The sequence below is a fragment of the Labeo rohita genome, chromosome 21, assembly GCF_022985175.1.
Source record: "Labeo rohita strain BAU-BD-2019 chromosome 21, IGBB_LRoh.1.0, whole genome shotgun sequence".
Lineage (NCBI taxonomy): Eukaryota > Metazoa > Chordata > Actinopteri > Cypriniformes > Cyprinidae > Labeo > Labeo rohita.
Window position 1 is genome coordinate 1,327,871 of NC_066889.1, and position 15,294 is coordinate 1,343,164.

At 34.7% G+C, this 15,294-nt stretch overlaps 1 protein-coding gene across 1 annotated transcript; it reads left to right on the forward strand.

Moving 5' to 3' along the window:
• The first annotated feature begins 480 nt into the window (after positions 1-480).
• oatx (organic anion transporter X) lies at positions 481-14,558 on the forward strand. Its single transcript, XM_051093115.1, has 10 exons — positions 481-957; positions 2,762-2,865; positions 5,440-5,594; positions 5,993-6,161; positions 7,043-7,166; positions 7,253-7,368; positions 9,718-9,932; positions 10,223-10,331; positions 12,697-12,903; positions 12,996-14,558. The coding sequence occupies exons 1-10, from the start codon at positions 574-576 to the stop codon at positions 13,096-13,098; spliced, it is 1,686 nt and encodes a 561-aa protein (XP_050949072.1). The 5' UTR covers positions 481-573; the 3' UTR covers positions 13,099-14,558.
• The last annotated feature ends 736 nt before the right edge of the window (positions 14,559-15,294 follow it).

A 15,294-nucleotide genomic window follows, 5' to 3' on the forward strand; every position in this document is an offset into this window, starting at 1 on the left:
TTTGTTGCCCATTCTCAAAGGGAAAGTTGCCCCGTGTATCATCACCAAGTCAAAGAAATGAAATAAGATGGTGTACCTACACTGGTTTGTGTAAAATTGTTGGTTTGAATAAATCTAGTCATTACCATAAGCACAATTTAGGTTGACAAACATTTTTAAAGTGCACTTTACAAAAACTGTTTGCTTATTCCTATAAAAAGACATGGTAAAGAAAGGCTTATTTTGTCAAGGTCATTTGTCCTGCACAAGCTCTTTATGAAAATTCCAGTGCAGGGTATTTTAATCAGATTAAAACTTCATTATTGTGCTGTGTGTGTGTGTGTGTGTGTGTGTGTGTCATGGAGGGGGTGACTTTTAATTCACTTCAGCTCTGTGTTTGGAAAATGTTTTGCGTTCAGAAAATCAGACACTTCTCTGGCAACCATTAACCTCAAAATTAATCATTTAAAGCTTTAAATAACTTGTTTGTGAATTTTTGACATAACATCGAGAGGTCCGTGTGTCAGTCTGCTGAGGAAAGGAGAAATATATAAACATAGGAGATCTAGAAATCTGAAAGAGTTCAATACCAACATGGGCTTTTCGGATCTCCTGGATGAAGTTGGCGGGTTTGGACGCTTTCAGTTGATTCATGTCACTCTTCTGGCCATCCCTGGCCTTCTCATGGCTAGCCAGAATTTGCTCAATAACTTCACGGCTGGTGTGCCGGCTCATCACTGTCGCATCCCGAACATAACGGCGGCGCTGAACGAGAGCACGGCGACACTGCTGCGTGCCTTCATCCCGCTGGATTCATCATCACTCACACTGTCCAAATGCTCCCGGTACACCGACGCTCAGTGGCATTTAATCACAGACACATCGGCTTACACAAATGCAACTGGACTGCAGACAGAGGGCTGTGCTGAGGGCTGGACGTACGACAAGGCTGAATTCATCTCATCTATAGTATCGGAAGTAAGTCGTTTCCATACGTTATGACATTAATTACTAGGTCAGTAGGCAAAGTAGACACTGAGATACAGTTGAGGTCGAAAGTTTACATACACCTTGCAGAATCTGCAAAATGTTAATTATTTTACCAAAATAAGTGGGATCATACAAAATGCATGTTACTTTTTTATTTAGTACTGACCTCTGAATAAGATATTTCACATAAACTGCCTGCTGTTCTTCAGAAATATTCTTCAGGTCCCACAAAAACTTTGATTTTCAGCATTTTTGTGTATTTGAACCCTTTCCAACAACTGCGGGACTCATATGCAACTATTACAGAAGGTTCAAACACTCACTGATGCTCCAGAAGGAAAAATCATGCATTAAGAGCCGGGGGTGAAAACTTTTTGAGTTTGAAGATCAGGGTAAATTGAACTTATTTTGTCTTCTGGGAAACATGTAAGTATCTTCTGTGGCTTCTGAAGGGCAGTATTAAATGACAAAACTATGATATTTAGGCAAAATAACAAAAATGCACACATCTTAATTTTGTTCAAAAATTTTCACCCCCCGGCTCTTAATGCATCGTTTTTTCGTTTTGGATCATCAGTGAGCGTTTCAACCTTCTGCAATAGTTGCATATGAGTCCCTCAGTTGTCCTCAGTGTCAAAAGATGCATCTCAAAATCATACAGTAATTGCTGGAAAGTGTTCAAATACACTAAAATGCTTGAAAACCAAAGAATTTGTGGGACCTGAAGGATTTTTCTGAAGAACAGCGGGAAGTTTAACTGTTTAACAACTATCACTAAACAAAAATACACAGCTGTGGATCATTCAGGAACAACACAGTATTAAGAATCAAGTGTATGTGAACTTTTGAACAGGTTCATTTTTATAAATTCAACTATTATTTTCTCTTGTGGACTATGTAAACATCTTTTATGTGAAATGTCTTAATCAGGTCAGTACTAAAAAAAAAACATAACATGCATTTTGTTTGATCCCTCTTATTTTGGTAAAATAAGTAACATTTTGCAGATTCTGCAAGGTGTATGTAAACTTTTGACCTCAACTGTACATGAACAAATTTCCGACTTAAGTAAAAATTCAATTGTTTTTAGTGCTACAGTAGCACTAGATGCTCTCTTAAATGCTTTTTCAAATCATGTTGAATACATATTTCCCACATGAATTTGAATTTATAGCTTTTCAACACTACAATTGTTACGCTAAAAACATAATTAGTAAATATAATTATAATTATATAAATTTAAGTTTACTGTAAAGAAAATGCTCTGTGCTAAATTGTTTTACTTTATATAAAATAAATATTTTTTACAGAATGTTTTGGATATAAATCAAAGCCATAACTAAGGCTTTATTTTTCATAGTAACTCAATGGTTAATTTCAAAATGGTTATTTTTCACAGGATGAATTTTGAGTGTTTAAGCTTTCAAATCTAATTCATTACTAAAACATGTGATGGGAAAAAGACAATAAAAAGAATGCAAAGGGTCCTGATAGTGGGATGCTGAAATTTAACAGGTTAAACAGTACTGTGATGTGTGACATCATAAAAGTTAAAGTATTCCACCTCATTACAACTGTATGCATAATCTCCGTTCGGAAAAAAATTATATAAATTGATATTTACATTCCATCCTGAGCAGAATTGCAAATCGCCATCTTTCTGAGAGGTGCTTCATTTTAAATGAAGGGAAAAGGCTTCTGTTAATGTAGAAACTGCATCCTAAGTGAAATTTGCTTGCTGTCCACTACAGGAACATGTTTCACAGTAATGCTTTTCTCTTATATGTCACAGTGGGATTTGGTTTGCACCCTCCGTCCTCTCAAACAGATGAGCCAGACTATTTACATGGGAGGAGTGCTGGCAGGTTCCATTATATTTGGAGGGCTATCCGACAGGTAAAGCATCTGTTTCCGCTGTCATTATGACACCTTTACACAAAACACATTCACATATGATGCCTTTTTGGATAGAAACAAGATTCAGTAAATTATCTGTCAAATTATTTTTCAGTAGCACACATGCACACATACCAGCAGTTACTTTTACAGTTAAACAACACAATATTGCATTCACATTGAATTGTAAAAACATGATGAGAAATGAGAATTGAAAGTTAGCCACCATGGATGACCAATTAAATAATAATAATAAAAAAAACTAGTTTAAAAGAGTGATTCATTTGTGACTCTGGCATTGCTAGTTCTTCTAAACAGGTCAGTATATGATAATCTCCAATAGTTAAAAACTTCACTGGCAGACTAAGACACATCATCAGCAACAATGAAATAATCATCAGATTCAAGACAATCATTCAACTGGAAAACAAAGCCAAAACCTGGACATTTTAAGCAATCCCAATATATGTGATTTTTCCTGGTATTGCTGACAAATGGTTTTGAGAACAAAATAGTTAGTAACTTTTGATTTAAAGATAAATCGGTAGCACGTAACTGTTCCTCCTGGAAAGCAGTAATTCAGTAAATCACACATCAGTAATACAATATTCACATTGCAGTAACTACTATTAGGCTACAAGAAACTGATTAACAAATTAAGTAACACTGAGTTGAATGCAGTACTTAACTATTAGCTAATCAGTAACTGTTTTTTCTATGCCTCCCAGAGAACTACTAAGTTACTTAAATGATGCATAACACATGGTATACCAGATCATGGTAACTAACTAGGGTTTACTCTTTAACTATTAACCATCACTTTTACATCATTAAACTCCTAATTTGCTGCTTATTGATAATTAGTAAGATAGTTGTTAGATTTAGGTATGGGGTGGATTAAAGGAGAAGTCCACTTCCAGAACAACAATTCACAAATAATTTACTCACCCCCTTGTCATCCAAGATGTTTGTGTCTTTCTGTCTTCAGTTGTAAAGAAATTATGGTTTCTTAGGAAAACATTTAAGGATTTTTCTCCATATAATGGACTTCATTTGTGTCCTGAATTTGAACTTCCAAAATGTAGTTTAAATGCAGCTTCAAAGGGCTGTAAATAGGCATATCTAGCTAAATGATCGGTCATTTTTTTGAATAATAAAAATTTGTATACATTTTAAGCACAAAAGCTGGTGTAGCACAGGCTGTGGGATGCGCATCCACGATGCTACGAATCACATCTAAGTTCATCGTCTGTGTACTCCGGCTCAAAAAGGTACAGTATGCGAAAAACTCCATCTTATTTTCTCCTACAACTCTAGAATCGTCCAACATCGTTGTACCTTTTTGTTTGTAAACAGCATTTGACTTACTTGCACTTCCTTAGTCTTCGCATGTTCGCTATGTAAACACTGGCTCTGTAGTTCCACGTGACCTTTCGACATGATTCAATAGTACATGGCATCGTGGACGTGCATGCTAGAGCCTGTGCTTCATGAGCTTAAAAAGTATGCACATTTTTATTTTCCAAAAAAAATGACAGATCGTTTCACTAGATAAGACCCTTCTTCCTCGGCTGGGGTCATTTACAGCCCTTTGAAGCTGCATATAAACTACATTTTGGAAGTTCAAAATCAGGGCACCAATGAAGTCCACTATATGGAGAAAAATCCTGAAATGTTTTCCTCAAAAACCATAATTTCTTAACAGCTGAAGACAGAAAGACATGAACATCTTGGATGACAAGGGGATGAGCATATTATCTGTAAATTCTTGTTCTGGAAGAGGACTTCTCCTTTAAGGGACCTAAAATATGATCATGCTAAATAAGACATTATTATGTGCTTTATAAATACTAATAAACAGCCAATATGCTAGTAATATGCATGATAATAAGCAACTAGTTAATAGTGAGAATGTGGTCTCTAAACGAAAGTGTGGCTATTTTTAAAATCTGTTTTTATGCAACAATGTGCAATAGATTAACTTGGAAGTATCCAATCTAATAATCATTTGCAATTTCAGTGGCATAAAATGACAAAAAGGTGATTTTCCTTTGGAAGTCTGAAAAGTCTATTAGTATTTTTGTTTGTTTGTTTGGTTGTTCGTTGTTTTTTCCCCCTAAATAGTGTCCACATACTGTAGGTTTCCACATAAACAAACCATAAAAAAAACATAAACATTTGGTTTTTACTAACAATCATTAATTAGAAAAGGCTTATGTGCTTATATGTTCATTACACAAAAAGTCTTTATGTTAAAGCAATAAATAAATAAATAAATAAATGAAAGCTACTTATGTAATTTCTGTTTTCCCAGTACAAGAGACTTTATACTTTTACAAAATACTGTTACTCACTTTCGATATTTTCCAGTACATGTAAAGGAATCTATTGGTTCAGCTTTTACTGTAAATGATGGGAGGCAACATGCAGTTGTAAGTAAAAAATAAAATCGAATTCAAAATATGAGCAGAAATAATCAATAAAAATAGACAACACTGGCAGAGATGTAGCTAGTAAAGCGTAAAGCATGAGTGAGTTTATCTGTATCTTTATTTACTCTTTATTTTCCTGTAGGTTTGGGCGAAAGGCCTTGCTGGTTTGGTCGTATTTTCAGCTCGCCGTCTTAGGCACGTTCACGGCTCTCTCTCCGTCGTACGTGGTTTACTGCATCTTGAGATTCCTGACGGGAATGTCTGTGTCCGGAGTCATTCTCAATACCGTCTCCCTCAGTGAGTGTCTCTATTCACTCATTGCTTCATCCAACGTACAGTATACAAAATGATTTACATAGGAGAAATACAATGGAAAAGATATGAACAATTAATTTTAAAGTCAATTACTATGAATGTGTTTGTTGTTTTACTCAAAAGAAAAAAATTCTGAAGGTTTGTGTTTAAAAGACAATATCTGGAAAATATCACTTCACTGACACAACAAAACCTGAACCTGAGTAATGATGCTGTTGTCTTCCGTAGAGCTTCTTTACAGCTGAAATGGATGAGTTTTGCCACATTAACGCTGTTTTTTCCTGTTTACTACTGTGTAGCTGCATTTAAACAATAGCGTCTGTATTATATAAAGTGCCTTATAAATAAATGTGATTTGAAATGTTGAAATGTTTTCTTAGAGGTGGAGTGGATTCCTACTAAAACTCGGACTCTGGTGGGCACCATCTCGTCTTTCTTCTTCACGTTCGGTCAGATGATTCTAGCTGGAGTGGCATACAGTCTGAAGGACTGGCGTAAAATACACGTGGCCGTCTGTCTTCCCTTCTTTATCTTCTTCTTCTACAGCTGGTAAGAGATTATTCAGATCACTCTTTGGTGCTGAATAAAACTTAAATCATGACATTCTATATGACTGGTGTTTGTGACTGATGTCAGGTGCATATCAATGATTTGAACAACCTGCATTAACCATGCATTATAGCAAAATAATATTATGCTGCAAATTTCATGTGACTTTCAAAGTTGATTATCCAGTGAGCATTCAGTTTTAACCAAAAGTGAATGGGTGCTGTCAGAATGAGTCTAAAAGAGCTGGAGTGAAAAAAAAACACTAAATGCAAGATAAAACCACAGTTTTTAACAAAAGGCATCTTTAAACAAGAAGTCATATGAGTCTTTGGTCATTTTTCAGTCTGTATAGACAATATGTGACCCTGGACCACAAAACCAGTCTTAAGTCGCTGGGGTATATTTGTAGAAAGAGCCAAAAATACATTGTATGGGTCAAAATTATTGATTTTTCTTTTATGCCAAAAATCAGTAGGAAATTAAGTAAAGATCATGTTCCATGAAGATTTTTTGTAAAATTCCTACTGTAAATAAATGAAAACTTAATTTTTGATTAGTGATATACATTGTTAAGAATGTATTTTGAAATTTATTTGGACAATTTTAAAGGCAATTTTCTCAATATGTTGATTTGTTTGCACCCTCAGATTCCAGGTTTTCAAATACCTGCATCTCAACCAAATATTGTCATACTCTAACAAACCATACATCAATGGAAAGCTTATTTATTCAGCTTTCAGGTGATGTGTAAATCTCAATTTTGAAAAATTGACGCTTATGACTGGTTTTGTGATCCAGGGTCACATATGTGATTGTCTATATTTTACAAGTAAAAACTAACGCAGGTCAATAACAAGTACAAAAACATCTCCATGTCAAAGGTGGTTCTCTGAATCTTCTCGCTGGCTGGTTCTGAACGGCCGCTCTGAGGAAGCACTGAAGAATCTCCACCGCGTGGCTAAAATCAACGGCAAGCCCGAGATGACAGAGAAGATCACTTTAGAGGTTTCACATCAACCTTTTGCAACATTTCACATTTCATCATATCTGTGTTATATACCTTCTACGGTAATGTACCTCTTCATGTTTAGGTGCTGGAGTCACACATGCAGAAAGAGATTCAGTCCAGCAAGAGCGTTTATACTGTGTTTGATCTCTTCAAAACACCAACCATGAGGAAGATATCCATGTGCCTAGTGTGCGTCTGGTGAGAATCAGTTTGTTTTGTTTTGTCTGTGAGTTGTTGATGTGACATGGCATTTTCACTGTGCCTTAAAATAAAAATGAATATAATTCATATTGTCGTTATTTAAAATGCAGTAAATAATTAAACATTTCTTTGTCCTACACGGATCTGTTCTTATAAAAGCTGCAGTGTTACTCGACTTTTTAAATCTCAAAGCTGTCTTATGGTGTGACTGTCTCAGACATGGTACAAGTGTCTATTTTAGTAAATGGCAATCTTTTTTTAATCCATATATTTCTAAAAGCGTAGGAACTTGATACATTTTGTCTCTGAAAACCTCTGTGTCCTCTGGTGTGACACCGTATCCTGATTTTAAATCGGCCAATTCCAGAAAAAAAAACATTTATTAGTTGAAAGACTCGATTCATGGTCATGTTACTGAAGCCCCCTGTGAAGCCCATGACATGTACACACGGTCAATTTTTGTCTCAGAATTGTTCAAATATTTAACTTTTTTGGAACCACAACCACTTACGTTTTTTTGTCCTTTGGTGTGACACCCCTAAATTATATATTCAAATTCAAAATTGTATGTTAAACTACATAATCATGGAAAATTATGCAAATGTGTCTTACTAACCGCCAATGACAGATTAGCTCGGAATCGCAAGGAATAGCCGAAATGTCCTTCGGTGTGACGCCTGTACTGTCACATCATAAGACAAAAATGTCACACCAGAGGACAAGGTCTCTTTGAAAAGCATTTTAAATAACTGAATAAGATTTGTTCAACTGCTTTTTTTTATTATCATTTTCAGTGTTTTTAAATGCAATAATTACATTAATTAAACTATTTTCTGATGTTTTTGCAAAAAACTTGTACTGTTATAAAGTACTGTTATAATGAAAACAAGTATAAAATGTGATACTTTGTTCTTGAAACAGAACAAATTGAGGGAGAGAAATTAGTGGAAGTGAGAGGACATGGAAATATAGACAGAAAATGAACAGGGATCCACCAGAAGGGAGGAGATTTTAAGAAAGTGATACAGAAAGAGATGCTAGAAGAGTTTTAGTAACATACTGATTGACTGCGAGACTGAATTTTGTTGATGAAAATTACTTTGTTTTGTTTAAAAAAAAAACATGTTGAAATTGTTTGTATCAAAATTAAGCTTTCTTTGTCCTTTGACATTTTGTCAAAATTAAATAGAAATACTTTAATAACGACCATTTCCATCCTTTAGTGTGACATAATGTCCTGTGGTGTGACACACATAAAAGAACCACAGATTTGTTTTTATCTCAAAATATCTAAAAAAAAAAAAAAAAAAACAGTTGAGGATTGCAGTAGGGAAGAAATAAAAATTACTCATCTTAAAATGGTATCACTTTCAGCAGTTTTGAACGGATGACAGCAAAGTTTGTCTTGAAATTGTCCAAGAAGTCACAGGGAAAAAAAATATGTTAATTATAATTTCATATTAAAGAAATAACACTATATGAAAATATGTGTCTAACAATGAAGATGAATCTCTCTCTCTCACTATTTGTATATTATTAAGAGTTTTTTTTGTTTTTGTTTTGCTATGTCACACCATAGGACAAATTTATGGTACATTTCCGCAAAAAAAAAAAAAAACAATGAAAGAATTGACAAACTTAGTGACCCTTTATATTTTCTCAAAGATCAGACTTCACACTACATAAATGTATGCATTTCATCTTCAGAATTGGTCTTTTACAAAAATACTCCCTATTTGTCAACTACCTCTGTATTCTGCAAGGAATCTGGATGGTGGTTATGATACATTAATTCACCTTCCTGCATCACACTGTATTTGCTGAATGAAATCCAATACTTATTTCTTACTAATTTTCTTACTAAATAGTGCCTGTTTTGCTCAAGCAAATCATGCTTTTCCACAACATCTGATGCATTCTGTAGCATTTTCGCTTTTGACAACTAATTAATCATCAAAGAAAACTTATTTCTTAATATTACTAAATATAAACATTTATGTAAAGTTCTCAGACAGTATTTGAACATATTTTTCCACTCCTTTTCAACAATCTGTGCATTTTGCAACATTTTTGCAACATTTTGCAAGTTACATTTTTAATAATTAAAACCAAAACTTTTGACTGTTTTTGTTGTTTTTAAAGTACATTCAAGCTGATGCGTAAATATAATTTAAAAAATCTTCATTCTTATTATATGAAAAAAAAAACATGTATGTGATGAACTCAGCATCAACAAATTGGGTACTTTAAGGCTTTTTTTTTTTTTTAATCTGCAAAGTGTTTTAAGATGCAGGGCTGTGTTATGCACATATAAATAAATGCACACTCTGTTGTTCTCCCAAACAGGTTTTCGACTAGTTTTGCATATTACGGTCTGGCCATGGACCTGCAGAAGTTCGGTGTGAACATCTATCTGATGCAGATTATCTTTGGAGTGGTAGATTTTCCAGCTAAACTGGTCGCTCTTCTGATGCTGAGCTTTCTGGGCCGACGTGTGACTCAAGGCACATGTCTCCTCATGTCAGCATCTGTAATATTTGCCAACATTTTTGTTCCTAAAGGTAAGCCAATGACGACGTGTTTATTATGATGCCGTCATCATCTACAATTATCCGCCTAATGGAACGGCTCACCTAATGCGATGAAACAGATTTTCTAAATTGCAAATAAATGACTGCTTCTATAGAGTACACAATTTAATAATGTCAGTGTAAGTATAAAAATTCGAAAAAAAATCATTCTTTCCCAATTAAGTCATATATTACGTGGCAACACAAGCCTCTCTCCGGCATAACCCACATATTAATGACTGATTTATACTGACCGGTAATGAAGCTGTGTGTCATTGCAGATATGCAGATAACAAGGACAGCGCTTGCTGTTATCGGAAAAGGCTTCACGTCATCGTCCTTTACTTGTGTCTATCTTTTTACTGGAGAGCTTTATCCTACTGTCATCAGGTCAGAATAAACAAACTATAAAAGACAGAAATTATAGAATCTGTCTGAAACAGCCAATGGTGATAGTGTTGTTTTGATCATTAAGCTATTATGTGTCTTGTTGCATCATAACACTATGGTATATAAATATAGTAGGCTAATCATTGAGATATTACAATCTGACAGCATCACCGTATCACTGACTGTAAAGTACATGGGCACACCAAGCATACCATTGGCAAAATGTTTGATTAAATATTGCATTCTGATGATGATTGAAAAGTGGTTTTAAACAACATCAACTTTTGATTAACTGTTATGGTATTTTCAGGTGATGGTTATGGCACCTATAATGGTTAGAAGCTATATGAAGTATACTTTCATTAATTCATAATGGTGGAGAGCACTATGGTATACCTTACATTTCCTAACAAATCTAACAAGACCAGTCCTATGAAAATATATAAACAATACACTTTGAAAGCTTAAAAAGAGTCAGATTTTCCTATTTGCCTGAGGCTCTGGATTACAGGTAATAATGCTGTAAATAATGTTCAGTTTCTTGCACAAACTGATCGTTTCACTTCATAAGAGCTCAGTATATCATCAGGAGCCATGGGGATTCATTATGTGTTGCCTAAAAGGCTTTTACTCTCAAAGCGCTGGTAGCCATTGACTTGCATTATATGATTCACCAAGAACCACATTTCCGGCTAAAAATCTGTTTTACTGTTGTGCTAAAGAAAAAAGTCACCTATGTCTTGGATGGCTGGAGTAAACAGCAATTTCATTTTTGGGTGAACTATCACTTTAAGTTACATCATTAACATTATTGAAATTTTAATTAAAAAAAAAATATATATATATATGTATGTATATATATATGTATGTATATATATGTATATATATCATGCCTAAAGTTTCATGTGAAATCTAATAGAAAAAATTTATTATGTTTTTTTGAGGGAAACATTTCAGGATTTTTCTCCATATAATGGACTGATATGGTGCCCGAGTTTGAACTTCCAAAATACAGTTTAAATGCGGCTTCAAACGATCACAAATGTGGTTGTAAACGAGTCCAGCCAAGGAAGAAGGGTCTTATCTAGCGAAACGATCGGTTTTTTTAATTAAAAAAAAAAAACAATTTAAATACTTTTTAATCTCAAACGCTCATCTTGTCTTACTCTCTGTGTATTCTGGCTCAAGACAGTTAGTGTATGTCGAAAAACTCCAACTGTATTTTCTCCTTCAACTTCAAAAATCATTTCAAAATCATCCTGCATCACTGCAGAAGTACCGACCCAGTCTTTGCAAAGTGAACATGCAAAGAAGATCAAACACCCTTAACAAAAAAGGTAAAAACAGCGATATAGGACGATTTTGAAGTTGAGGGAGAACATGAGATGGGAGTTTTTTGACATACAATAACTGTCACGAACTGGAAACAAACAAGCATTTGAAAAAGACGAGTGTCTAAGATTAAAAAGTATATAAATTGTATTATTTTTATGAAAATAACTGATAGTTACGCTAGATAAGACCCTTCTTTCTCGGCTGGGATCATTTACAACCACATTGGTGATCGTTTGAAGCCACATTTAAACTGCATCTTGGAAGTTCAAAGTCGGTGGGCACCATATCAGTCCATTATATGGAGAAAAATCCTGAAATGTTTTCCTCAAAAAACATAATTTTTTTACAACTAAAGAAAGAAAGACATGAACATCCTGGATGACAAGCGAGTGAGTACAATATATGTGAATATTTTGGAAGTGGACTTCTCCTTTAACAGAACATTTATGACATTTATTCATACAGATTAACATTACCAATTTATTAGTCTATGTAGAAATTAACATTTTGCGTTGTATAAGTTAAAATTAGTTCCTGAATTATGAATAAGCATGTAATAAATGGTTAATTCAGGCCCAAAATGCAAATTACGATATTATTTACTCAACCTCATGTTTTTCCAAACCTGTACAAGTTGAACACAAAAGAACCAAACAGTTCACTTCCATAGTATGATAAAAATATACTGTGGACGATATATACTTTGGGAACCAGAATTTATTTAATTGTCAACATTCTTCAAAATATCTTTTGAAGAAACTCAACCTGAAAAAAACATTGCTTAAATACTTTATGTAACTAACTAATGTGAATAAACAGAACCTTATTATAAAGTGGTACTATAAAAGAGAGGAAAACATGTTATTGTACATGGTAGCTAAGTATTTTTAATGAAAATACAAAAATCACAAGTCACCAAGTGGCACCACCCATTAGAGAAACTGTACTTTGAATCTCCAGATTAGATAGGAATAGCAACACTCACTTTCACATGAATTTTATCTCATGAGTTTTCATGTTTGTTCCACAGGCAGACCGGCTTGGGCTTTGTCTCCACGATGGCCAGAATCGGCTCCATGGCCGCTCCTGCTGTCCTGATCTTGGATGAGATCATGCCGGCTCTGCCTAGCATTGTATATGGAGGATCCGCTGTGCTCGCTGGTTTCATAGCCTTTTTTCTTCCAGAAACCCTCGACGTTCCTCTGCCTGATACTATTGAGGATGTAGAGGAGAAACGGTAAAGTTCACATGCCATCTGTAACCAATCGCTGTGATTAGCTTTCAGCACCGGTTTCATTATACACTGTACTGTACATTCCTCTAATACAGGGAAAAGAAAAGTCTAAGTCTTAAGGAACAGGCATGGAATGAGTCGCTGACCTTGCAGGACATCAAACAGGGTGGAGAAACATGTGAAGTGAACAAATGTTGAAATGTTTCAACGCACAGCATTATGATGTTATTATACAGTATTTCATGCAATTATGATCCTTTATGCACTATTATTTAAAATGCCAGTAATGAACATTTTGCAGTCACTTAATAATATAAAACTTAAATGTAGAATGATTTTTTTATTGTAGTTTTATTGTATCTGATTTTACTGTAATTTTTAATTGTATCCAAAATGTAACAAAATGTTAACTTTTTTTGTTACATTTTGTAAACAAAATGTAACTTTTACAATAAAGTTTCATTAATTGACATTAGCTAATGCATTGGGTATCACGAACGTAATATTAATAGAAGTTCTTTACTAATATGTAGTTAAGTGTTAATTTATACCATTGTTCATTATTAATTTACGCTCATTAATAATACATTAACTAGAAAGAATTGATGTTAAAAATGTATTAGTAAATGCAGAATTTAATTGTTTAAGAATATTGTTTATTGTTAGTTCATGATACCTAACAGTGATGCGCGGGTCAATGTATAAACAACCCGAACCCGACCGCCGTTTTCAACTAACCCGCCCGCAGCTCGGACCGCAAAAAAAAAAAAAAAAAAGAAAATATTGTACCCGACCCGCTTCCTGACCCGCATTTTTTTTCAAATGGTGCGCTCAGAGGTGCGGCGGCGAGAGCAGGCAGTTCTTGAGGCGACCCATTACTACGGCGTTTTAGTGCCACCTTAAAAAAGAAGAAAAAAAAAAAAGATTACGAGATTAAGCTCGTAATATTTCGAGAATAAACTCGAAACAACGAGAATAAAGTCGAAATGTTAAGAGAATAAAGTCGAAAGCTTACGAGAATAAAGTCGAAATGTTACGAGAAAAAAAGTCGAAACATTTCGAGAAGTCAAAATATTTCGAGAATAAAGTCGAAATGTTACGAGAATAAAGTCGAAATGTTACGAGAATAAAGTCGAAATGTTACAAGAAAAAAGTCGAAATATTTCGAGAAAAGACAGAATTGCGAGAAACTATGGATGTGGAGGATCTGGTTAAATCCTACTTTAGGTTAGGATTTAGCAATAAGGAAATTCTTTATAAAAACGTATAAAAAATAAAATAAAGATGGCGACGACAGGTATAAGGTTACCAACAAATGCTGAGGGGATATGCATGCCAACGGAGACGGACAGCGTTCTAAGAACCGTTCGGTACGACAGTGGAAAAGCGGCTTATGAGGATGATGATCAAATAAAGCAATCGATCCTGAAGGAGTTGAACACCGGCACGCTCGACGTCTCCGACGTCGCCAGTACTTCAGCCGGGGTCCCAACGCATTGTGGCATATGGATTCATATGATAAACTCAAGCCGTACGGCATTGCAATTAATGGTTGCATTGACAGCTTGTCGGTTTGTGTTGTGGATGGAAGCGTACAATACATTCACGTAAAAATTCTTTATTTTCGTAATTTTGACTTTTTTTTTTTTTTTTTTTTTTTTTTCAAAATACTACGATTTTAATCTCGTATTACTACGACTTTATTCTCGTAACATTTCGACTTTATTCTCGTAACATTTCGACTTTATTCTCGTAAGCTTTCGACTTTATCCTCGTAGTTTCGAGTTTATTCTCGAAATATTACGAGTTTAATCTCGTAATCTTAGTTTGTTTGTTTTTTTAAGGTGGCACTAAAACGCCGTCGTAACCCATCATTTTCCATTTCAGCTGTCTAGATACTGATGAATGCCAGTTTTGTGGCTATCAAATGTGTAAATAGCATCACAAGAAGTACACATGACAAAGCCAGCACTTTGGTCATCATCTTTCATTATTTCGGCAAATGTCTCCCACACTTTGCTCTTTCTATTTGTGTATTCGCGGAGCTTCCACTCCCCAGTCTTCACCTTTTCTCTTGCCGCCTCCATCTCTACATGCAGACTGAGCTTGTGCGTCATCTTCGTGCCAGTAATATAGCCAATAAAGTGTAGGCCTATGTATTTCATAGAAATTGTGTCTAGTACTATATAAATTACAAAGGTTTAATTGGCATCTTTATTTCAAACGACCCGACCGACCGCGACCCGAATATCATTAAAAATATTTTTGGATGACTCGTAACCGCGGGTGACCGCTCATTTTGGATCAACCCGCGCATCACTGATACCTAATGCATTAGATAAAGTTAATATAATAAACCATATTATATGGTTTACTTATTAAACATCCACATCC